General features: G+C 35.0%; 2 protein-coding genes and 1 pseudogene across 2 annotated transcripts; 1 reads left to right on the forward strand and 2 right to left on the reverse strand.

Annotated features, from left to right (window-relative positions):
- Window positions 1-3,333: 3,333 nt before the first annotated feature.
- LOC111397573 (adenine nucleotide transporter BT1, chloroplastic/mitochondrial-like) lies at window positions 3,334-7,383 on the forward strand. The gene is made up of 3 exons (XM_023024568.1): window positions 3,334-4,282; window positions 6,193-6,354; window positions 6,513-7,383. Exons 1-3 carry the CDS (start codon window positions 3,761-3,763, stop codon window positions 6,984-6,986), a joined length of 1,158 nt encoding a protein of 385 aa, XP_022880336.1. The 5' UTR covers window positions 3,334-3,760; the 3' UTR covers window positions 6,987-7,383.
- Window positions 7,384-7,713: 330 nt separating this feature from the next.
- Window positions 7,714-11,403, reverse strand: LOC111397574 (uncharacterized protein At2g34160-like). Its single transcript, XM_023024569.1, has 5 exons — window positions 11,084-11,403; window positions 9,269-9,317; window positions 9,073-9,135; window positions 8,742-8,806; window positions 7,714-8,051 (listed from the first exon to the last, which is right to left on the reverse strand). The coding sequence occupies exons 1-5, from the start codon at window positions 11,204-11,206 to the stop codon at window positions 7,959-7,961; spliced, it is 393 nt and encodes a 130-aa protein (XP_022880337.1). The 5' UTR covers window positions 11,207-11,403; the 3' UTR covers window positions 7,714-7,958.
- A 3,750-nt stretch (window positions 11,404-15,153) lies between these two features.
- LOC111397576 lies at window positions 15,154-27,376 on the reverse strand (annotated as a pseudogene).
- Between the last annotated feature and the right edge of the window lie 104 nt (window positions 27,377-27,480).

Genomic DNA, 27,480 nt, shown 5'->3' on the forward strand with positions numbered 1-27,480 from the left:
TCCCTCCCATCATATTCGTTTTTTCCTTATTTAGATTTATATCTTCGTTGGGGTTTGCATTTTTATGGGAAACGTTATCCAATTACAAATGCATAATTCAAAGATTTTCATTGCGGCTGGCATTTTTAAGTGAAACATAATAATAATAATAATAATAATAATAATAATAATAATAATAATAATAATAATAAAAAATACAAAGTAACGATATACGGATTTTATTGTAATGATCAATATTCTATGTTGACCACCGATCTTCGATCTCAATTAAAATATACTTGGCATCTATCTCGTCCACATACCAAGTCGGGTTTATGAAGTCAGCTCGGACTTGTGGCTACCATAATTTCAACAGATCTAATAAATGCAAATTCCTTCCATCTTGTTAAATCACCCAGTCAGTCAGAAACACTTAAAAAAAGTGACGTCAGCACCACCAAAAACCACCAATTGACCCCTATAAACTATTTATCTTGAAGTAGGTCATGATTTTCTGATAAAATGATGAATGATTATGATTTGATGGGAGCCGGCCTCGTTAACCAATTGCAAAGAGATCGGCGGCACACAAACCAAGTTTGGCATTATGAATGATTCGATTGACAAGACAAAATTCCAAGAGAATTAGAATTAATTCACTCTATAAATAGAAAAGGATGTCCCCCTCCCTCAAAGGGGGGATCATAAGAAAAAAAAAGAAGCAATTCACACCCACGAAGGAACATACTTGTAAACCCTCATTATCAATAAAAAGTGCTATTTTTCCAAAAAGTTGGTCCAAAATCGTGCTTAGCAATTCTTGACTTCAACATTCTGAATTGGGAAGAAAATCATTTATACTTTTGTATGAGAGCAAATAAAAAAAAATGTTACTAGAATATTCCATGATATCTAGAGAAATTTGTGTAAAGAGAATCTCGTAAATGAAAAAAAGGATGAAATAGGACATATTTTTCACGAATATGTAAATTGACCTTTTTATTCCAAATATTCGATTTTCCTTCTTGTTTCTTCTCCATTTTTCTTCTTCTTAGAGCATATCTAATACATTATATGAATTATCATCTCAGTCTATACAAGTTAAAAGGCATGTTGTTTTTGTGGCATGCCATTAGTGTCTAATGAATAGATGCCGAGCTCAATTGAATTCCAAAGGATTCTAACTACAACTCAACAATATTGTCTAAATGTTTTTTTTTTTTTAATTTCTAAAAATAAAATCACATTTAATGATGGATAGAAGATATAAATCATGTTGAGTCGCTTTGTCTAACCAAACTTTGAAAGTCTTTTGGTTTTTTTAACATCGACAGTATCCTCATCAGATTGCATTAGAGATGAATTTACACACCATTTTTTTTTTTAAACTTATATGATAATATTTATTTAAATGTTAAATTGGATCGTATCCGTTCCTATCAGGACATTGGAGATCCTCTAAGTCACCACTTATTTAGATTATTTGCAAATTCACATGAATCTTCATTGGGGTTTGCATTTTTATGTGAAACGTTTTATTCAATCACAAATGTATAATATATTAGATCTTCATCGACACTTGCATTTTTAGGTGAAACGGCATACAATCACAATGGTAAAGAGTAGTTCTCGTAATCTCAAGTAGTTATGAGTTGAATATCTCTCGAGTAAACTTATTGCGTCTTTCCAAAAGACTTTTAAGAGTTCTAATTAATAATGAGAGCAACGAATTTTTTTTTTTAAAGTACGTTGACAACTTCACATTCTTGTCAAACTAATGAGAATATATAATCTATTTAAAATGGACTTTCTTCATTATGCACATATTTCGAATAAAATATGCATTTTTGTCCAATTAAACAAAATTGACGAGAGTTTTCAATTTATTTAGCATTACAATCTTTCTCGTCAAAGTTGCTAGAAAATATTTTAATAAAAGGATTATATGGTCATTTTGCATGACTAAATGACAATATTTAATAAAAAAAATTTGCGAGTGACAAATTTTATTTTGGTAAAAAATATTGACTACTTGAAAAATCTTCCCTTTTCTGAATTCAAACTGGCATATTTCATTAATTAAGATTGCCACTAACAAGGGCGAATAAAAATCAGCATACATTTAGTCCATCAAACTTTAGTGCATCAAAGGTAACAAAAGATGTTAGTCTAGGAAACCTTATTCCTATCCTTGAAGATGAAGTGGCAAGAACCACAATCAACTTTCTTTGAGAAGAGCTAAAACACCTAAGAGCCGTACTTCACGAACAGAATAACCTCCTACAAGGTTCTACTAGAATACACATGTACAAAATAACCTCCTACAAGGTTTTGCCAGAATACACACAAACATTGCGGGGGGTTCGGATTTTTAGGGGTATTTTTTAATGAGGTGCATCCCACATGTGAGAATCTGTAAAATATCTGGCAAAACTAACCCAGTACACTCGGGATTATGCAACATCTAAAAGTATGGTTGCAAGATCTCTTAGACAAATAAAATTATGCATATCTTCTTATCTTTTCTTCTATTTATCTTGTGTATCAATATTTTTATTAGGTCTTTATTTTCCGATTTTTTTATAAGTATTTTGAATTTGGTCTATTTACTATTATCTAAAAATAATCAAGTTATTCATGATTGGACGAAACCAAGAAATCACTCTTCATGTGCGAATCCCATATTTAGTAATGCCCGAACTCTTTCTTCTGTATCGAGGATCATCAAAATAAGCAAGAATACTAGTCGGGCAGAAAGGAGGGAAAGCTTTCCGTTCCTGGTTCTCCTATAGCTGGAACCTCCAGAACCCTGCCTATGTATATAAGATATTTTAAGAAGTGCACATCTTTCTTAGTAGCAGGGTCGGGGGAAAGAATATGAAAAGATGATTTCACTATATTTCTGACCAGGCACAGGCTCTATCACAAGTCCGTTGTGGAAAGACTCCTTGAAACATTTGGAATTTTTTCAAAAATAATCTCTAACCTATAGCCTTTATTCAACCTCTGTTCTTATTCTATGTTTTGCACACTAATATTTGAGAGAGAAATGCTATTTATCGTGAGATTAGTAGTTGTGATATATATGTAATTGTTTGTTATTTGATGCATCTATTGAGAAGGGCTTATAAGCGATTTAAAATATAAATAAATAGAAATGATTAGTGAATAAATGAATAAGTAATATTTGAATTCCTCGAAATATATGGACTATAATGTTTATAAATGAGCCAAAGAGACGGCAGTTCGCACGGAGACCATAAGTCAGGGACTATTTGTGATTAAATATGGGAAAAATTTTCCTTGTATTATCTCCGTCAGTTTCACGGACCACACGCATATATATTAGCATTAGTGTTTGGGGTTGGAGAGGAGAGGGGCGGAATCCTCTACTCGCTTGCGCTGCCCCTAAAGCTAAGAAAGAACCTCTCTTGATTCCTCCGCCACCGACCACCCATAGCGGCGGCCGCCTCCCTTCTGCCTCTCTGATTCGTCACACACACACACACGCATAGCCATATACACATCCATATATATATCGTCGGATTAATTATCTTTCTTAGTTAAAAAGTTCGAATCTTTTTTTTTTTTTTTAATACCTACCCAGTTGTCAAGAATGGACACTTGGTACTCCCGTTTGATTAAAATCGAATCTTGTGCTCCTTCACTATTTTCAAATTGCCTGGAAACATGAATCTGTAGGGTGGGTTATCTTTTCTGAGATTTTATAAAAAGGGGGTTATTGTTTTGGAAGGTAATTTTTCTGTTTGAATTTTGAATTATGGATAAGAGAGGAAAAATTCAAGCTTTGGAGTATAAAAACAATGGGTTATTGTCGAATTCTCAGTTGAGACTCCAATGGACTCCCCAAGATTGCAACTTTTATCCAGGTGGTGGGCTATTCGCGTCTGTAGGTCAAATGGACAACAATGAAAATGGCAGTTTTAAGTTTCTGAATGCCGATTTATTTGTGAAGTATGTTTCATCGCCTGAGAGGTTTAATATTGTGGGTGTGCAGGAGGAGGAGAAAAAGGTGGTTAAGAAGAAGAAAAATGGGCTTAGGCTTAAGGTTAAGATTGAAAATCCTTCATTGAGGAGGTTGATTAGTGGTGCAATTGCTGGGGCGGTTTCGAGGACTGCTGTAGCTCCATTGGAGACGATAAGGACTCATTTGATGGTTGGGAGTAGTGGTCATTCGACTATGGAGGTATTAATTAATATTATGAAGACTGATGGATGGCCAGGATTGTTTAGGGGAAATTTTGTTAATGTGATTCGAGTTGCACCAAGCAAAGCCATAGAGGTAAGTAAAAGAAAAAGGGACAATGAAACTGACAGTATTATGTTATTTAGTCTGAGTTTTCATTTATTTTCTGTCTTGGTTATTGGGGTTTTGCCTATAAGATGTTCTTTGTTGGTTAATGTTGACTCTCTTTTTATCTTTAATTTGTTATTAGTTGCTAGCCTATCTTGTTGGTCGTATTGGCTTATGTTTTGTTGATTCTGGTGGTTTATGATTAGCTGTCTATGGTTGCCTATAATACTTAAATGTGCTTCACTTTTTTAATGAACTTGAGGGTCACATATTGGTTGTTTCTGCCATTGAAAGACATCTTTAACTATTGCTGCTTTTTCTGTGTTAATGTGAATTTTATCATATGCTTGACATGTATTGCTCCATGTAGAAGACTCAAATAGCATGTTTAGGTTGGTAATGTGGGCTCAATATTACTAAACAGAAGAAAATAACCTAACTCTTGTCAATTGTACAGCCCAGCCTTGTCCTATATTGTATACCAAACATATATAAATGATTTCTAGCATCTCTGTTGTTTTTGATTGTTTGTAATTCCATTTTGCATTCATGATGACATTGTTTTATTTTTATCCCGTGTAATACACCACCTCATCTGTAGTCTCGAGAACGTCTCTAGTGATGCCTGCTTATTAAAACCACCTTTCAGAAATGGTAGATATTGTTTTCTGTTATTCAGTCAAGAATATTAGATTGTCCATAAGCACCAAGGTCAACAATATCTGTGGCATTGCTTTTAGGGAACACCGATTTAGAAAATATGTTAGAAAGCCTTGTATTTTTTTCATAACATTTTATTATCTAATCTTATATCATGACTTCTAAAGGGGAATTCGTGTGGCCGGACCTAAATTTGTTGGATTGTTATCTTCCCTGGGTCTGACTTTTTCATGGGTAAATTCTTCAAATCAGCTAATTCTACTGCCCTGGAACCATGAGAGCTTGATCTTTCAAATTTCTTTTTGTCCCAAATTTGCATGTTCTGTCTTCAGTTTTTTTCCTTAAGAACTTGACCATCATCTAGTCCATCCAGCGTTAAGACACAAAGTTATGTTTGTTACATACGACTATACAACACTGTGAGACAAATTTCAGCTTATTTCAGCTACTTTTTCTTTCTTAATACTATCCAGTTTCCGGGAGGTTGCTTTTACCAACCAAGCCTTAAGAGGCACAGTATCTGTTTTTTCGGTCTTTAGCTATTTCAAATCCCTTCTAAAGGTTGATGGGAGGAATATTACTGATGAACTTTTGGCTGTAGAATAAATAGAGTTTACTACTTTACGTTTAGGATAAGACTTTAACCCGGTGTATTATTTTGTGTCTTAATGGTTAAATGAAAGAAATTAACAAGTCACATCAAAAGTAAATTTGCCATTCCTTCTCTTGAAGGTTATTTCAACTACAATATCTTAGCTCCTCCAGTCTCGAACAACCTTCTCCTCGATCAACTCACTGCAAGTCTTCCAACCGTGTTTTGCATTTGAGGATAACAGAATGTTGGTCTTGATAGACAGTAGGGTGATTTGAGGATTATGGATTGAATGGTCCTCCTGTGTGTATTGACAAGAATATTCTATTCGTTGTTGCAAAATAAGTCAATTAGTTTCTAGCCCTCTCCCTTTTCTTGTCCTCTAAATTCTTTGTTTGCATGTAAGGCATCATTTGTCTGTGTGCAATCTAATTTTTAAAATTTATAATTCAATCTGTAATCTTATGTCATAATTTATCTTTGTGAGTTGTCTTTAGTTTGATCAAATTCATGCACATTTAATGATTTACTTTCCTGTGAGATGTCTAATTGATTTTTTGCTCACAAGCTTTAAGCATTTTTTGTTATTTATCTAGTATTGCCTTGTGCTTTTTACCTGTTCCTGAAAGCTGCAAGTACTTTGCAGTTATTTGTTTACGATACCATCAACAAAAATTTGTCGCCAAAACTAGGGGAACAACCCAAATTGCGTATACCACCTTCATTGATTGCAGGAGCATGTGCTGGAGTTAGCTCGACTTTAGTGACATATCCCCTCGAATTACTGAAGACTCGATTGACCATTCAGGTAACTGAATGCTTAACTTTCAGGAATAGCAAGTTTTATTATTAATAAATGAATGTGCAAAATTAAAGTTACTTTTAAGCACAGCCAAACACACCCTTTTCTAACTTTTCGTATCTCCATACTTCATCCTTATTGGTAGTTCTTGTTCCAATATGCAGAGAGGAGCTTACAATGGTTTGCTTGATGCGTTTATAAAAATACTACGTGAAGGTGGGCCAGAAGAGCTTTATCGAGGTCTGACTCCTAGTCTTATTGGAGTAATTCCGTATGCTGCCACCAATTACTGTGCATATGACACTCTAAGAAAGGCATACCGGAAGATTTTCAAACAAGAGAAGATTGGCAACATCGAAACACTTTTGATTGGTTCCGCAGCCGGTGCTATATCTAGTAGCGCTACCTTCCCTCTTGAGGTGGCTCGTAAGCACATGCAGGTTGGAGCGCTTAGTGGGCGACAAGTGTACAAGAATGTGCTTCATGCTCTTGCCTGCATACTTGAAGAAGAAGGGATTCAGGGTTTATATAAAGGGCTCGGCCCGAGCTGTATGAAGTTGGTGCCTGCAGCTGGGATATCTTTCATGTGTTACGAGGCATGCAAGAGGATTTTGGTTGAGAACGAAGATAATGCATAGAGAGCTGTTTTACAAAAGAGAGCTGTTTTACAAATGAGTAAACGAAACTTAGATTTAAGGATAACATATAGATTCATTTGACTTCTGGTTGTCTGATGTTTCATCATTTTCCTCACTCGAAAGTTTTGCTTGGAATTTTCATTTGAGACTTGTATTTAGAGGTGAGAAAAAGTGCGTATTAGAACCTTTCCAAGCGATTTTGGTTTATATTTTAACGTGTTGAAGAATGACCAAATAAATGCTGAAGGTTCTAATTTAGCGTCAGAATGAACTTGTCTGTATTGTGTACTTTCAGGCCGCAGGAATAATGTCTAGTAATTTTAATGTATTTTGGTAATCAGAGGTTCGAGTCCTTGATATCGATATTTTAACAAGGAATTGATCATTGGACAATGATGCCAGTCGAGACTTACGTTTGAAGTGCCAACATAGTATAAAGGTATCATACATCTAAGATTCAAATGCATTCAATTTAGCTTCTTGTGCTATTACATGACACAAAATTTATGGTCGGAGGGCATATCCCCATATTATTTCCTTTCCTCCTTTTTCTTTCCCTTCATTTTTTGTTTCTGCTTTTTCCTTATCTTTGGGAGAGTATGATTCACCTTTTCCTGAGAGATTGACCGCGTATATTCATATCAGAATGCTTCAGCCTGCAAAAATGCCTTTCTGAAGTTTTTGCAATATCCTTGCAAGACTCCAATGCTCGAGTTTACACGCCAAATTGAACCCTGGATCTTGATTTTAATTTAAGGTGTAATTCCAAAATAACATATCAAACGCTGTAAACATATGAACTTCGTCGAAGTTTTTGTTCTTTACAGAACTAATCAATAACCTGACAAACCCACAAAGTGAAAATAAAGTACAACGATATGTTAAGTTATTTGCCTCACTACTAGACACTAGTACTCAATTCAGACAGATAAAAGGAGACGAGCCTTGGACCAGACTTCAGAAGTATCCTTGTCAATTTTGTTCGTAGACTCCATATTCTCTTTCCTCTGCTTCAGCGGCCATCAATTCATCAAAGTTCTCCGTCTTCACTAGTAATATCTCAATCTACATGAAACAAAAACCACGAACAACAGAAAAGCGAGCTCTTAAGCCAAAGGTAAATAATAGTCGAATGGAGGAACAATGAAATATAATTCCACAGGTCTGCAATGGACCAAGAAAATCCCTTACTATATACGGTCTCAAAAATGCAATTGGCCGAGCTTTTGCTTTGCTCTGCTCGGCTTGGCTCAAGCCAAAAAAAGCCCAACTTAATTTCACTCAACTTGACTCAACTCGTTGACATGCCTAATTGAGTGTAATTTTCATTAGAACGTGTATGATGTGTCTTCCTGAAATAATATTTTGAGACCAAAATCCATCCAAAAATTGAGAACTCTGAAGTCTTAACAACGTTGGTCCACAGCAAACAATGAAATGACAAATTTATGGTGTTATTTCTGCATCCAGGGTCAACCCTTTTACCGGTGTTTCAGAAGTATTCAGCCAAGCTCGGTGATACCAACGTTTTTTAACACTCAATTGATGTCTACTTTTAAGAGATGTCATGCACACATTCAAAGACAAAATATCAAGTCATGATTGGACAATGCATTCAACTGGAATCTCTAGAATTTTGCGAAAACCAAGAAGTCTTGCAAGAACTTTTGCTTGGGCCAATTGCATATGTTGCTGAATTGCATCCATTTGCAATCTTTCATATTTATTTTATTAGATGAAGAATTTCGAACTTACCTTCGCCTTGGGGATTGGCCGTGCCCCAGGTTCATCCCTCATGTCTACAGTCAATGTCCTGATTTCTGCATATAGAACAAATATATGAGTGCATACTCGGTATACAATATTAGACCAAACAAGACATTTCGATTAACAATTTTATTTTCTTTTTCTTCTTCATTATTGTCCCTTACTATCTCAATCCACCTTAAAAAACATTCAATCAAGGGTAATATTAGGCTACGAAGTATAGGAAAGGTCGGAATAAGGAGGAACAAGGGGAAAGCTGAAAAGGCAAAGGAAACTCCTTAATGAAAAAAAAAAAAAAAAAAGGAAAATTGAGTTTTACTTTTTTCAACAGCAAATCCATTGTTCTTCAAAATTTCAGCAATACTGACCACTGTGGAAATAGCTGAAGGCAAAAAACAATGTAATTTGTTATACAATAAATTCACATTAGGTTCCATTCATGAAAAAGCATACTGAGCAAAATTCCTCTAACATTGAACAACTGAAATTCTAAAGTTGCAGATAAAAAGAAATACCCATGCCAAGGCCACAGAGTTCCACTTCATTGTATTGCTGCATGTACCTCTGCAAACGTGATTATCAACTCATTAGATGACTATAAGGTACCTCATTTATGTACAAACAGATCCCACATGAATATGACTGTAGAATGTATATTATCCCTTTCACTGGCAATGGCCTTAAAAAGGGAGTAATATAGTACCGGATATTGATCATCCAAAACTTTATTAGCAATAATTTTCGCATTACAAAAAATTATCCTCATTTTTAGCTTGACAAATTTAACCGTGAACTATGAACTTATACTCAATTAGGGGGTGTAAAATGGATCTACCTGAATCAATAGATCGGTATTTAAGGATGAGCACAAAGTAGGTTGTTCAAGCTGTTTATTTTTATTTTTAAGCATTAAAAGAACCAAAGCTTGTTTATCTTTCAAATCAATCTCAAATGAACACTATTTACATGAATCACGAAAAGGCCAAGTGCACATTCAGATAATTGAAAGAGTCTCCAGCTCCTATGATGGGTTCAAGCGCATTCACCGAATAACCTATCTTTAAACAAGCTTATGCTGATCTTTGGCCACAAGAAAGTGAACCTTTAGATACAAAAACTAGAGAAAATATATAAATAGGGAAGGGAAGGTAAAAATGATTTTCTTACCTCAAATTTGAAAAGCTTTTGCAAACTTGAAATTTAACAAGTTCTTAAAATATATGGTTTAAGAAAATGCTTTAAATTTGGTTCTTAGCGGGAAAAAATAGGCAATTATGAATTATCCATTATGCTCAAACTCTTGAACCAATGGTCGACATCAAAGATGAATAATCACAAGAAACAAAAATATAATAAGCTGCTAATTTTTAATACTATTTCTCTCTTAAAAAAATTATTTAATCAACAAATAAAAAAAGAAAAAGAAAAGACAATTACAAGAGATACCAAACTAACAAATTTTCAATCATGTTCAAATTTACAAGTATTAGTTACTAAATAGCATGTACAACCAAATCTCATTTTAACTTATAGATCTTCCTTCTGTTCCATTTAAACAAATACCTTGAACTTAATCAATGAACAAGTATAAGACCCACGAAATATCTTGTTAATTACAACATTTTGCTTAACCACTATTGAGAAAAGAAGTGCATAAAGATTCAGCTATTAGTTAAACCTCAAAGACTAAACCTCTCTAAGAATAAATATATGATATGAAATTGAACAAAATGCAAAATACATGTATATGAATACAAGTAGACAAGGCAAAACGAAAATAGTTAAGAGGAAAATAAAAGTAACATGAAATCATAAAATCATACATTTTCTAGATCCATTTTTTTATTTTTTTTTTTATTTTTATTTTTTTGTAATTTACAGGATTGTTCCCATGCGACTCAAAAGGGGGAAGTTGAGTATATAGATATTCCGTCTTTGGCTAAACCCTAAAATGCTAGCCCTTATATACTTGCAGATAAATAAAGAGGAAAAGACAAAAATTAAAATTTTCTTAACCTTTTACTGAGTTCCCAATATATTTCTACAGAAACTAGTTGAAAAATATGAAAAATGTATAAAATCTTAATATTCCACTAAACCAGTGTGGCCGTGTCTGCGTGTACAGATAATCAAGAACAGAAAATGAAAAAAGATTCCTGAATCACAGACGCATAACTTTTCACATCAATACTTCTCAGCAACTCAATTTGACAAACAGAAATAGTAAATAAAAATTCAGTCTTTAGCAAAACCCAACAAAGAAAAAATACAGAAATGCAATAAGAAAAATATGCAAATCCATTTACAATTTATACACAAAGAAAGGAGACCTTAGAGAGATTGACATAGAAAAAGAGGGATTTCTTGGTGTTGGAGACTTGGATTCTGTTCTTCTTTTGCGATTCAGATGAAGAAATATTGATATTGTTAACTCCCTCGGTTAAGCTCTCCATTTTCTTCTTGAATTTTTGGGATTCAGCTTTCAAGTTCTAAAATCTGAAAATCTCAAGCCTCGGTCGGAAAAAGGTGTTCTTATCAGGGATGTATATACCTGGATTTTGTGATTATTGGTTTTAAACGGAAATCGCATCTCGTTTATTTTGACAACATTGCTTAGCCGCTGTTTCATCCCATTATTTTCAAAAACTTTTTTTTTTCCCCTTAATTCTTTTTGGGTGCCGTGTTTATATTATAGTTTTTATATATGCCTATTAAAATATTAAGAGCCTATATGATTATAAAAATCAATTTTTTGATCATTGAGAAAAAGTGGATCTTACATATGAGTGAAGAAATAAAAAATAATAGCGGACTATATTAAGTGATGGTAAAAAAAAATTGATTTTTCAGGGTAAAAAATATAACCAAACGGGGGCTAAAATTTTAAAGCATTATTATTTTCATCAACGTCAAATTTCAATATTATTCTTATTAAATTCATTCATTGAAACATTATAGATTCATACAAATTTTATATATTCAGCCCACTATAAATACATTCCTAATACAATTTCAAAAATTTTTAAAAATCACTATATTCATCCAATGACGATCATCATTTAATATGATTCTTAATTTTTATTTTCTATATTGTTATGTTGGTGCTTTAATATTTAGTAATATTAGCAAATCCCTTTTCTTGAATTTATAAGATTCTCACAAGAGTATATTGCTCAAACAATCAAACAAATTCCTTCTCAAATCATATATTAATATTTTATTTTATTTTTTTTGCTTATAAGTTCATAATTTTGGTTGTTTGTGTTTCAATTGATAAAAATTTGTTTCTTTTTATAATGTAAAAATATTTGGACAGGTATTGAAATTTATTTTGAAATTTTTCATATATTTTTATTTGTCAAACCAATACTTAAAAAAAAATAAAAAATAATGTTCTGTTTTTCATATCATGAAAGAATAATAACTCTAATAATGTGCTGATTTATTTTTTTTAATTTCTGTCGTAGAGGATATTTTATGATCTTAGATAAAGATTGTTTTTTTTTTATTATTAGAATTTTAGTTAAACACAAATTCTAAAAGAATATAAAAATGTTTAAAAGAATTTATAAAAGTAAATATTAGTGAATGAAGATCGAATGATATATTTTTATTTAATTTTATATATTTCTCTTTAGGTAATTTTACATAAGATATAAAATATAATATAATTATATTTTTAAAAGTGGATGAAAATAGTCGTACTCTTATTTTAAATCACATATCATTTAATAAAATAATATTACACCTAAATTTAAAAATTTTCATTATTTTTTAACCGCATATTCAACATCAATCTACTATTCTAAAAAGCATTCTTCGCCAAAAATGGAGCTCAAACAAGCGCTTAATAAAATGTGTGAGCTTTGAGCTCCGTACACATTTTTAAAATTTTACTTTTGCATAAATTTATTTTTTCAATACTTTATTTTAATAAAATGATTTTATACTTGAATCTATAATATTTTTACTTTTTTAGTACATATTTATTTTTCTAAAAAATCACTTTTTGTAAAATTATTCTAAAAAATAATAATAATAAAAAAATGAAGAAGAAGAACTGAAAATTGATTAGTCTCCTTCCTCAAACTACCCCAAGCAGACTAGAACCTCCACCGCCATATAGATGCCAAAAAAATAACAAGTATCTTCTTCATCTCACCCTGCACCCGTACCAGATCCTCTGCCACTTATTATTAGGGATGTTAAATGAAATTAACTGTTCGCTTACTCAATACGACTTGCTAGGACTGGACAAATCTCTCGAACCGAAATCGATCAAATCGAACTCGACGGTTATTGTCAAATTAAATACCCAAACGGGTATCTGAATTGAGAACCGACGAGTACGATTCGATTCTCGATTCTAGACTAAAAACCTAATAACCGAATAAGAACTGAATCTTTTTTTTTATATTGAATAAATCAAATTATTTTAATTTTAATTTTTTTTAAACAAATTAACAATTTCTAAATTCAAATTTTTTGTCCAATAATTTGTTTCATTTCTAATTTTTTGCCCTATTACCGATTTTATTGTTTCATTTATTAGTCCAACAAGATCCATCCCAGTAAATAACCCTAAACACCTATACTAAAGTGCATAACGTTGTCTCGACTATCGTACTCACTCTCGCAGCCTCGCTGACATTCCAAAACCTATACAATCGCTGGCCGACGCTGTGACCTCTACCGACCGAAACTTTGACCATAGCGATCATTTGAATAAAGTAGTCTACTAGTTTCTGACATTCCAAAACTATTGAATGCGTTATTAGTTGTATTTATATAATATTGTTATAAATGTTAAAAAAATTAATTATAGTATGGAACCGAACAGAACCGAATCCGAACGGTTCCATAATTATATTTGGATCCGACGATTCTATTTACTAGATATCCGAAAATTTTAGTTCGATACGGCTCTCTTTAGAACCAAACCAAATCGAGCCGACTCGCGCCCACCTCTACGACTTGTCAAGCTCATTTTTTCCGATGCAAGAGGCGGGTTGCAAGGCAAGCCCACTGACTCCCCATTATTATTGCAAAAGCAGCCTTCTAGGTAATGGTTTTTTGTATCATGTGCCATTAAGGCATGTTTGAGCCTCATTAGTTTGAAGAAATGTATTATGAAATAATGATTGATAAATAACGTATAGTTAAAAAATAACGAAAGTTTTTTATTTGCATGTAATATTATTTTAATGGAAAATGTGTATTTAAAAATGAATATTGTAGAAAAAAATAATGAGAAAGAATGTAAAATAAAGGATGACAAACAGGAGCTAAATCAATTTCAACGGCTCTTTGGTTGCCCAAATTTGAAATCCTTATTTTTATTTTCCCTTTTTTTTTTAATGAAAAGGCTCACGAGCCGACTCATCCCATCTTTAGGCAAGCCGATGAGCCAAGTCGAACCGAACCCAAAGATTTCCAAGCTAACTAGCTCATATTCACCTCACCCTAAAGCACAGGCTAGTGAAAATTATCTATAGGCATACTTCTTCCACCCCCATTCAGCCATTTCCACCCATAACAAAATTATCCATAAAGCACACTACATAACAAAACAAATAATCACATTTCTTCACAAATTGGAAGTTTTAAGACACAACTATACCATGTGAACATGAGTGAAAGAGATCCAACTAGGACTGGATAAATCTCCCGAACCGAACCGATCGAATCGAACTGAACCGAACCCGACGGTTCTTGTCAAATTAAATACTCGAAAGGGTATCTGAATTGAGAACCAACGGGTATCGTTCAGTTCTCGATTCTAGATCAAGAACCGAATAAGAACCGAATCTTTCTAATTTTTTTTTTTTATATTAAGTAAATCAAGTTATTTTAATTTTAATTTTTTTTAAACAAATTAACAATTTCTAAATCCAAATTTTTGACCCAATAATTTGTTTCATTTCTAATTTTTTAATTTTTGCTCCAATTACCCATTTTATTGTTTCATTTCTTAACCCAACAAGATCAAATCCACTAAATAACCCTAAACACCTACACTAAAATGCATAACATTGTCTTGACTTTCGCACTCACTCTCACAGCCTTGCTAATATTCCAAAACATATACAATCGTCGGCCGACACTGTGACCTCCGATCGAAATTGTGACCTCCGCCGACCGAAACTTTGACCGTAGCGATCATTTGAACAGGTAGTCTATTAGTCTCTGACATTCCAAAATCATTAAATGTATCATTAGTTGTATTTATATAATGTTGTTATAAATGTTAAAAAATTTAATTATAGCACAAAATCTAACGGAACCGAACCCGAACGGTTCCATAATTATATTTGGACCCGACGGTTCCATTTACTAGATACCCGAAAAGAGAACCGAACCGATCCGCGTCCACCCCTAGATCCAACCTTTACAAAAAGTGTGGACTAAAATAAAATGACAAAATTACCAAAGTGTGATGAATTCATTCATATCACTCCTAGTAGATGGTACAACATAACTTAGGACTCAGCACTTGACTTATCACACGAAGGCATATTTGGTTTATAGTACTGTAATGAATTGGTTGGACTGAACTGGACGGTACAATGTCAAGATTTTTAACAACCTTTTCTATATTAATACTGTCCATCATCACTTGATCAATCTTACCAGACATGCCATTAGTTCTTCGTCTATATACACTAAAGCAAGCATCAAGAGGAGACATGGAACGGAGTGTGAATATTTTCAAGATAACTAACAGTTGACACCACATTGACCTTGTGCAGCTCTCTTTGTAGCCTCTGATGTAAACGGGTCGATCCGAACCCAAAGCAGGGAGAAAATGGATGTGAGGAGTATCGACCAAACGATGACAATTGTAGGCATGCGGTTTTGCCGGCCCAACAAACCTTTGAGGAACGGGGTAAAGGTGGACAATAACCCAAATAGCGAAGAACAATTTACCAAAGAGAGGACCCCATGACTGATATCCGCTGTTGATGGCATATGAAACACCAGCAACAATTCCTACCAAGTTCACAATAAGGACGGTGGTGCGAGGAATGAGTAGGGATGTCCATCTGAACACGTAAAGCTCCACAAAGTCTCCATCCTCATCAGAAGCCTTTGAAGTGACCGTGAAATTTGTATCTATCCCAGCGAGAACTTTGAGGAGACCTTGGAAAACAGCAAAGAGATGAGCCGATGTTCCACCAATGACCCAAAATTGTTCGTTTCTCCACCAGTCCTCGACACTCACACCACTCCACCTCATTTCCAGAATTCCAGTAGCAAAAATAGAGACAAAGAGAAGAATGAACCACATGGTAGCAAAATTGCTTATCTGCAGAAGAATAAAAGTAGGTGCATGGTCAATACATCACGCAGGAGACAAGAAATAAAAAAATAGCAAAAAAATTATCGCCATGCTGATCCTTTCTTCCTATTTGACAATGACCAAAACATGGTGGGGAAACCATTGTCTTTATTACAGGAATTCAATATAGGAAGTCGTATATCAGCTCCCCACCCACCGAGCACCTTGCAGTTCTGAGCCCGTGGAGGAAAGGAGGAAGCATGGATCCTGGAGCCTGTCGTTAAGCTTAAACACAAATTTATTTAAAAGCGACTTCTGGTTTCCAACATGTTTGGATATTTTGGCAAAAAATACTTATTTTAGAAATAAATCTTGCCTAATTGTACTTACTAATTTCTAACTTTGACCAATAATTTTTTTTTTTTATAAATTTGAAAGCTTAATTGTTTGCACTCTTGGCCATTAATTTTTGGCTTCTCAAGCAGGATGATGATGTGTGCACATAAAAGAGAAAAACACTTCATAACCAGCAATAGTGAAATTAGTTGCTTACCTCGGGAATGATAAATTTATTAGTAAGATAAATTTATTAGTAAGAAGACATATAGCCAGAAGAATGCAGGCAAGCAGCAGAATAGAGGTAATGGGATAAACAATAGTGTTGATATACGCCAATCTCTCCAAGAGCTTCAGTTTTCCATTGTAACCATACCATATAGGGCAATGCCGACTCAGAAGAATTTCAATGGATCCCAAAGCCCACTGAAGGACCTGATTCAAACGATCCGAGAGATTGATAGGAGCAGACCCCTTGAAAGCCGGGCGAGGAGGCATGCAATAGATTGAAATCCATCCTCGAGCATGCATTTTGAACCCTGTTAAAATATCTTCGGTGACAGAACCATATATCCAACCAATCTGAAAGCAAAGAAATAATCCAAATGCCTTGTAACTTGAAATGCAAACGCAACACATAAAATCTGAACTCTAGATGCCCTAATTCTATAATATTCTGTGTCAATATTAAAAATTGGGTTAAAAACACTTTCAACTTGTAGTGATGTTTCACTTCGGTCACGGAAATTTTTTTGTGTTCCAAGTTAGTCAATAAAAGTATAAAACTTCATTTTTGTTTCATGTAAGGCACTCCATCTGGCTGATTAATAAAACAGCTGGTGTGGTTAATGGAGATTATGATGTATCATGGAAAATACATTAGTGCATTAATATTATCACCCAACTAGGGAGAGAAACGTATTGTTGGACAAGTCGTACTCTTGAAATGTGCTTTATAAAGAAACAAAAATTTCAAAAAATAAAAACAAAAACAAGCACAACGTGTCCAAAAAGAAGCTTTTTGTCTAGTTGAATGATAAAAGCTATGCACCAAAGGACTTTTCATGCCACATAATCAATTCCATTAATTCAGCAGAGAGACGGGTAAACAGAGTGTGCCTAAACAAAAACAAAAATGAACACTAACTTGGAAGAGAAAAGATCGGTCACTTAAATGAAACATTGCAACGAGTAGGGTGAGTAAGAGAGTTTTTAACCCATGGGAAAACTATAAAAGTTACCTCCTTGCCCCACTCAGTTTTGTCCTCATACCCACAGTTAATGACATGGATTGCTTCTTTCAAAAGGGTAGCAGGATTTGTTGACGGCGGAATGCCACCCTGTTCCATAAAGGTGGCAGCAATGAAAACAGGTGATTGACCAAACCGCTTCTCCAATCTCTTTTGAGACAAAAAGAGTGACTTCTCATCATCATATCCTGTAAAATGCAAGGAATGCATTAAGCAATAAGCATTAATCACTATGGTTTAAGTCATGCTTGTATCAGAATCACTAATAATATAGCTAAAAGCTTGAAACTGGATACAAAGTTAAGAAGCTCAGAGATTTGTATATTGTGCGTGATTCCCATGTTAGTCAGATTTCCTTAAGTAAAAAAAAGGGAACTCTGAGATAACAAAATGTTGAAGACTAAATAAAAATAAATAAATGTGTTGACTCTCTAACAACTTAAGTTTTAGATGAGGTAGCTCAACATGGTATTAGAATTGGAAGAGTTCATAGGTTCGAGTCTTGTTGTCACCCATTTACAAAAACAGTGCAATTATGAAAATGCACATGAGTGAGATTTTTGAAAACTAAATTTAAATAAATAAATGTGTCTACTCTTTAATGGCTTAATCTTTTAAATGGGGTGGGTATAACAGAAAAAGAATTTTAGATTTTGCAGAAATAAGTGAATTGCAATGCAATGACATCAAACATCAGCTAGCTGCAAAACCTTATTGACTTCCTTATCAAAAATTGTCTAAAGAGGAAATAGACTTGCCTTCCACACCCTCTTCAATGTCCTCCATATTAAAGATTGGAATAGTGGATTCAGTTCTTTTTGCTGCTCTCTTCTTGTCAATGTATTTCTTATCGGCATGCCTTCCCTTCTTTCTAGTACCACAGCAGCTCTTGACAATAATGTTTGGTTGCAAATCTTCCTCAGTAAGGACTGGATCATACCCATACAAAGCTTGCCTATTAAAGCAACATCCAGTTCCCACATAGACTGGACCCTGAATCCCATCGAGCCCTTTCTATTTGATCTGTAGCATGAGACCATAACAAAGTTGATAATGTATGGATGACAAAAGATAGCTTATATATAGTTGTAAAAACTTGAGTGAAATGTACATCAAAGAAAACAATATTGCGATTAGCATATCTATCGTGCAAGTCGATGCCATCAAACCGTTGTGGGAATTGAACAGTCTGCTTTCCTAGAACAGGATCCATCATGAAACACATAGCTTCTTTAAGAGCTTTGCTGTTGTTAAAGTAGTGATCACAATCCACATTCAAAAGGTATGCTCCATTTGTTAGAACGGCAGAGACCCGAATCTGCAGAACGTACCAAAAAATGAGATTTGAAAGCACTTCCAAATATATATTTTTTAAATAATAATTAAGTAGGAGTGAAAAGAAGCAAAGGATGGTTTCAGAAACTCTCTCGCACACAATGGTGGACTCAACCCATGACAGCATACTGGAGTGAAAATTAGGCAAGAACAAGGAAAAATTTTCGTAACTCTCTTTTTTTATACTTTTTCCCTCCAAATTAAGCCATTGTCCATTGAAGTATTGTGGATGGTACATGCCAATGTGAATTAACAGCAAGCTATGCCCAGTTAGAGTTGATGATTTATACCAGAAAGAAGCTTTAATTTGGCTAGCCTTATAAATACTAGGGGTTAACAGTTAGGATGGTTTTGGCGCTATTTTCAAACCAGACCATTTAAAACAATTTGAAATGGCTGAAACCAAATTAAACATAAAGTTTTGATCCTATAATGGCAATTTGGCACTTCTTTTTAAGAACAGACGTATTATTAAACATATCCAACCATCAGCCCCAAGCATAATCACATGGTTATCAGAAATTTACACAAACTAGTGAGTTAATCAAATGACATGTGATTAGTTATTCACCAACTTCACATCACTGTTATCATCAATTGTGTTTAGATACAGGAAGGTTATAGGGACCTAAGAAGCACGGATACAGATACGGATACGGATACGTAATTCGAGTACGATACGATAGGGATAAGCCGATACGACTTTTTTGAAAAACTTAGGATACGCCGATACGTGTTATAAAATTCAACATAAATTTATTAATATTAAAAAACATTAATACAAAAGCATGATAATGAAAATAAATAAAATATCAAAGCACTTTATCCTAGTCATTAATTGTAGAAACTTCATTTCTTTCAACATCAATAACAATTTCTTCATTATTATTAATAATAACAATCTTCAACTCTGGTTCATCTGATGATAGATTAACAACTTCAAGCAGTCTAATAGCTTTACGAGTATCAAAAAAGTTTCCAATAATTTCCCACATTTTGAATTCTTCTTTTGAATAGAGATCTAGTTTTTTTTAATAAAAGATACAAATTGCTATGAATGAAAACTAATTCTTCAACTCATTATAGAGTTATTATACTCCTTCTCGTAAAGTGTACGAAAGAATATGGCACTAGATGAAGAAATAGGTTGCACAAGAAGTTTGTGATATGACTCTAAAAAGAAGACTAAGTCTAAAAGGAATATTGATTGAAATAAACTCCAGAAGTTACAACTACAAAAACGTTTACAGGACTCCTTTTCCTTACTCAATATTTGCCTACCTCTATTCCTATATTCTACCCTTATTTATAGATCTATTTCTAACAAAACTCAGTTTTCCCTCCCCCATTTGTAGGCTAATTCTTCTATTTCCTTCTAGAATAGGTGAGGTGGATAGGAGCCTATCATTACCCCCCGTTTCTAAATCCACCTTGTCCTCAAGGTGGGAGTCAAGGAAGTGTTGGTGGTACCAATTGCCTGCTCTTCCATCGTCACGGTTTGCCTGTTCTTTGTACATAAACCCTTGTGAGGGTTTCTCATAGGGAAGAATTTAGTCTCTTTTGAAGCCCACAGATTTGGAGGTGTAGCTAGCATAGTGTATTTGGGTCCACTTTGGTGGTCTTAGGCCATCTTACCCACTTGATTTTTGTCCACAATTAGTTGGGCCATCTTCATTATGAAGCCCAACCCACTAGGCTGTAATAGACTGACTGCTGTCCAGGTTTCTGATTTTAACCCATAAACAAATGTACAATCCAGAATCTCCTCTTGAATGTTGAGTAAAGGTGCTGCAAAAGCCTCAAAGTTCAGTCAAAATTCCTTTACGATTTTTGTCGGACAGGAATTTCTCGCATAAACTACCTTCTTCATCTTCTTGCAATACTCGTACCTGGTTCGCCTTATTTCCACACCTATGACCTGGGCTGTAGTTTTTATTACACCAGTAACACAGTCCCCTGGCCATTTTTTCCAGCAGCTTGACGTTGGTCAATTTCTGAAACAAAGGCCCTCCTTTCGCCGCGATCGAGCGACGAAGAACTGTAGCTCGCTAGGTTTTAGCACTGTTCGACTGTGTCACGTTGGAATGATTTACGTAATTTGGATAAGTGTTGGGTGTGTTTTGATATGGGTAAAATGGTGGGCTGTTGTACTTGTAGGGTAGTGGGCGTAGAGAGTTTTTATTTCTGCTTGGGAAAAACTTCAGTTGGGCCATTCTCGCTAAAGCATTCTTATATTCTACATGTTGGGCCAACTTCATGAAATGGCCCACTCTGGCTTCAGTTGTCTTGCTTGAATTTCTGCAATCTTCTTGTTGGGCTCCCTCCATATCATGGCCCCAAACCACTAACTTCCCCACTTTCTCTTCTTTCATCCTTTCCGCCTGTAGCCCATTAACAAGGCCCTCCAAACCTCCTACCACTTCACGAGAAAAAACATATGACCCAGATCGCTCATTACCTTCATCTTCCACGGTGTGCCCTTGCTTCATCTGTGATATCAATGGATAGGCACCTGTTATGGCTGTTGGAGTTCCTCTAGTTCCGGCTGCTATTGATGATCTTGTGGCTTGGTGCAGAGGATTCGCAAATCGGGACTTATGCTTCTTCTTCACTTCCTCCGGCGGCTGTTCTTTCACTGTCTTCCAGTTCACCAGCCCATTCTCTTCTCCTTCCTTCACCGTTGTCTTCTCCACCTCCGACAATAGTCCTTGTTCATATGTCGAAGAAAAAGCTAGGGCTTCCAACATCTCTCCTTTCCTCACACCCGAGTGCTTACGCGTTGGAATTTCTTCAACCATGAAGACCTCCTTAATGCGAAATTGATCCAACATCAATCACTTCAACTATTTCCAGGTTTGCACAGGTCGCGACAATCTATTAACTGAAACCAATCCCAAGTTTGCCAGTCAAAACAAGTTGTTGCAGCCTCTATTTTCTCTGCCTCCAATAATTGATTTCTTGAGAAGATCTTTTCCGCCTCAAACACTCACTTGTTTGTGTTTTCGCCATAGAATATTGAAATTTTTAGTCGGCCACATGAATCCAGTCCCGAATCATTGTCTCGATCTCCTTCCTATTGCATTACCAGCTTCTCCCACCGATTGAATATTGAACTCCATTTCTCCTTCCACTCCCTCCTGAAGTTTGATTCCATTCGTCTGACGGCTCTTATACCAATTTCATAGGACTCTAAAAAGAAGACTAAATCTGAAAGGAATATTGATTGAAATAAACTACAGAAGTTACAAGTATGAAGACGTTTACGGGACTCCTTTTCCTTACTCAATATTTGCCTACCTCTATTCCTATATTTTACTCTTATTTATAGATCTATTTCTAACAAAACTTAGTTTTCCCTCCCCCATTTGTAGGCTAATTCTTCTATTTCCTTCTAGAATAGATGAGGTGGATTGGAGCCTATCAGTTTCAAAGCAGCATTTTGTAGTAAAGGTGCATGTTAATCATGAAGTATCGGATACGTATAAAAAATCATACAAAAAAATATAAATAAAATAATTAAAAAATACGTATGGGATATGTAAAAAAATATAAAAATATATAAAATAATTAAAAAAAAGTATCCAGTACGTATCAAAGGATATCAGAGAGTATCGACGTATCGGATACGGATACGAAACAAGTTTACAAGTATCGGTGCTTCTTAGATAGGGACTGGCGACCAATAACCTACCAAGGCATTCATAGCTCCAGCTTTCTTGTGATGTTGGAATCCTGGACGCTTCTCAAGAGAAACATAAACAAGGCGTGGAAGTTCATTTCCATCTGTATCAAGGCCCCCTACTGAAAACCAGATAATCCATAAAGTAAGTAAACTTTTAAAACAGGATGTACCGCTAAGGCATAACTTGGATATTTCAAACTCAAAAGACAACTACATCACCTGGATCATTCCTGGATGATCACGAGGGTTATTTCCAGGCCAAGCAGTTCCGTCTTGCATTGTTCATCCTTCTTCAGGCATTTTTTGAGCCTTGGCAACAAGTGCATTGATGCGTACCTTAAATTCTTCATATTCTCTCTGCAAAACAAATTTTTACAAATATAATTATCCACAATGTAATATAGTTTTCTTCCTTAACAGAAAACATTTTGGGGATTGCATATTAAGTTTCGAATTGCAAGTAGTTATCTCCCTTTAAAAGGGAATGGATGATCAATTCAGAGGATCCAAATAAACTATAGTTACTATAGGTACCATCGTCAATTACCTTCATTGCCCTGCGTTCTTTGACAAAAGAAGGCTGAATCTTGTCCTTAAGGTAATCTATCTTCTGAGCAAAATAGAACTCGGGGGCCCTTGGCTCGATACTATGCTTCTTGCAAAAAGGCACCCATTTCCTAGCAAACTCTACAGTTTCAGAGAGGGCTTCAAATGTTAGCATTGCTGAACCATCATCTGAGACGTAACAGGAGACTTTGTCAACAGGGTAATCCACAGAGAGAATGGACAACACAGTATTGGCAGTGACAAGAGGAGGCTCTTTCATGGGGTCCACTGTACTGACAAACACATCGACAGGGGCTAACTGGGATGGCTCACCGTCCCTGTCATATCTGAGAGAAAATAACAAATCATTGACAAGGGAATGAACCAAACTGAAAGATAAGACGTCATTTCGTACTCATGGTAGTTATCCAAACTTCCTTACGAGGACTTTTAACTTTAACAATCATATAACACCCACAAACCTTAATGCGAGTCTGTCCAAGTATGTCTCACGATTGATGGGGTACCACTTTGGAAACTGGTCCAGAATCCAGGAGAGGGCAAACCAAACCTCACAGATAACTGATGTCAGCCACAAAGGATAAGCATCTTTTACAGGATGAGTACAATGGTATTGCAAGAAGAAGCCTAAGATAACCAACCGAAGAAGGATTATAACACGATAAGGGGTAAGATGAGAAGAAGAAATAGGCACAACACGACTCATGGGTTGGCGAGCATCATCAGCCCTGTCAAAAACAAATTATTAGCATCAAGAAGGACGTAAAGATCAACATTCCATGATGTCCTACATGCATGGTCTCCCTTAAACTAATTAATGTCCCAGTTGACTGCGATAATAGAGCAGCAGACTTAAAATAATTAGATGAATGTTCAAACAGAAATAGTAGCACAGCAGTGCCCTGACGCGCACTGAAAAGTCCCCAACACTTTTGACATTTATACCGACTATACCCAGGAAAAACAACCAGAGTAAAGATTCTAACATTTGTAATTCTTCACCATTTGACCCGGTGCTTTCGACGTCCCCTTTCCCTTCACTGTATTTGTTGGTCATTTGCACCATATTTTTCTCCTGTTTTAGTTTCCAACCTTCCACTCTCTCCTCCCAGTCGACATTTCCAAGTCCATAAGAATTCAAGTCCTTAGATGGATCGACAATTCTCACAGGAACTGCATAAATTAATTACTCAGTCAGTAGTTTTCACATAAAAAGGACCTTACAATACCAAGATAAGCTTACAATACACAATTCATACACAGTGATAAGTAGCTTACCAGGCTGCCTTGGATTAATATAAGGAAGGGAGTGAACATGCCGGTCTCCAGGGCCCAATGGTCCTGATGTACTTCTTAAAGATTGAGTGTCTTGTATAGAGCTGGGAACTTCACCTGACACCTGTCAGTTATGTACAAATTTGGGAGAAAAAATATAGTCACAATAAATTTAGTTGAAAGATGCAAAACACAATCGCCATTTCTGAACAGTGAACTGCATATGGCCAGGTTTTTCCTAAATGAAGCAATGCTATTTGATGTTTAAAAGACATTCTTATGTTCCTTCAAAGGATTGCCAAAATGACTTGAGGTAAAGAACAAGGCCTTGTCTTAAAAGCAATAAGGAAAATCACGCAGTGTCTTCCATTAGAATGCTAGTCATTGCGTTTAGTCGGCAAATGGTGCTGGACTTGTAGAAGTAAAAGATAAAACAAAAAGAAAGAATGCCAAAAAAAAAAATAAAAAAATAAATAATAATAATAAAAAAAAATGAAGAAGAAGTTCAGTTTTTTATTCAGAATTAGAAATACAACTATGTAACAAAAATTATGCCAATGAAGCCACATATGCTGGATGCACTATAGACCCTGTTTGGTTTCGATAAAAAATTATATTTTCAATAAATTTCAATAAAAGTTAGTGAAATGTATGGTTGAAAAGTTGATAAAACATAAAATTTGTGGTTGAAAACGAGTTTTAAGAAATGGGGGCAAAACAAGGGCATAATCTAATGCAACTGGATTTAAGTTCTTGCATTGGCATTGTCCATTATTATGTCAAAAATTGCAGCTTTAGAAACTCTACGAATTGTTTTGTTGCTAATGTATACATAAACAAATCATAATTTTTTTCAGTAGACGAGTAGGGGTCAATGTCAAACCACTTACACATAGGCAGAGGTGGAGTTCATAAAAGATAAATAAATAAATAAATAAAAACAAAAACTTGCCGGCTGCCCATTAGTAAGAAGAAGAATTGGTTGGTGAGACTCGGTCTAGAAGATGAAGAGAGTTCAACATCATCTCCCTGCCATTGGGATAGAGTCTTGCTGTTTCCCTGAGAATAACTGAATTCATTGTCTAAATCATCAACATCATCCTCATCATCATCACCTTCAACTCGAGGACTCCCTAAAATAAATGATGGAGAGCTAATTAATAAGTTCCCAAACCTCCAAATATAAGGGGAAAAAAGTATAAAAAATTGAAGTAAATAAAAAGATTAGCAGACTGACCTTTGTGTCTTTTGTATCTAGTCTTGCATTGGGGACATGACTGATTTCCATCTTTTCGTTCATACCCATAACATAAACGGCAAACTGGAAAAGCACATTCATTGCAAGCAACAAAGATATCACCACTGGCAGTCTGTCCAACAGTATCCCCACAGATCTGACAAACCTGACCATCCAAATTCTTCAAGGGCTTTGGCTGCATCATGTGCAAGCAATAAGTTAATCGAAATTGCCCCCAGGGCAGATCTCCAAGTGGTAAAAGGGAAGGGTGGAGAAATCCAATTTTGTTTGAGGCTGTTGCGTCAAGGGTTCGAATCCTGAAATATGGATTTGGCTCTTGGGTAAGTGCAAGTGTACAAGCAGCCTTTCACTTGTACCCTTGGAGGCATAACCTGCGATTTACCTCCCTCACGATGCTCCAGGGTAGGGGTGGTGGGGGACCCTTAAGATTAGGGTTTAACCTTTTTTTTTTTTTAATAAGTTAATCGAAATTATTGTGCGCAAAATAATAGAAAATCAGATGGAAGGAGGGATTCGGAATATGAAATTTCCCAAATGTCAAGATGATAATTGAATTTTAGCAAGATCACAGGGGCAAAAGAACGTGATACTCTTGTCACATAGATAACGACTCCAGGTGCAACAGCAAGCACCACTTTAACTTGTGGGCGGGCGTGGGGGGGTGATTTAGTAGCAGTGGGTTGTCAATCAATGAACTGAATCATCAAGAGCCCAGATCAACAGAATCATTAAAACAACACACTAGACTCTGTGTCCAACGTTTAATTAATCAACTCTTACACATCATCCGGTAACATTGACAGAAAATCCAAAGACAGATATATATTGAGGTCATCACTATGACCGAGCTTATAATAAATAAATCAAACTTCAATTAACTGGATCCTAGTCTGCAACAGAACAGACTCCATTTAAACAAAAAATAAAAGGTCCAAGTTAGAAATACATATGAAACCTCAAAAAAATAAAAAATCAGAGAGTCAAAATCAAAGTTAACTAGAAGCCACTTCCAAATTTCAAGAGAAAAAACTAATCTTGATCTTAGAACTCACTCTACTAAAACCAGTACTTATTCAAACACCACGTTACATGCAACTTAACACACCAAAAAAATACATAAATAAATAAATATATAATAATAATAATAATAATAATAATAATAATAATAATAACAACAACAACAACACTTCAATGTCCAATAAAGATTTAAACTTTAGCCCAAAATTCACTTCGACTCTACCACCCCTGAGATGTAAACACAAAATTCCAACTAATAAAGAAAAATACTGTAAATTAGGACTAAAAATCGAAATGGGTTTTTCCAAAAGCATACTGCACTATCAGAATCATGACGGATTCTAACAAGCTCATTCCTTTTGTAAGATCCAGCCACCATTCCAGCAGTTGCCTCCATTTCCTCTAAATTACAACACTATTATTGATATTATTACCAGTATACAATCGAGATCTGTAATATATAATGTGGGTTTAGTTTATAATTGAATAAAACTCTTGAAAAAATATTCAAGGGCAATTTGAGTGTGAGAAAAAGAGGGGCATTGGCAAGAATTAGCCTCGATCAATTGGTCATCTCTTTCTCTTCCTCTCCCCCTTCAATTTTCATTACAAGCTTTGTCTTTTCATCATTTTCTTGGGCAATTAATTAAAATAAACATTTTTACTGGATGAACCGGTAGTCAGTACACGTCAAATGGCTTAGGCTTTGGCTTGGCTCTCTGGCTTTC

This window comes from Olea europaea, chromosome 7, assembly GCF_002742605.1.
Source record: "Olea europaea var. sylvestris chromosome 7, O_europaea_v1, whole genome shotgun sequence".
Taxonomy (NCBI): Eukaryota; Viridiplantae; Streptophyta; class Magnoliopsida; order Lamiales; family Oleaceae; genus Olea; species Olea europaea.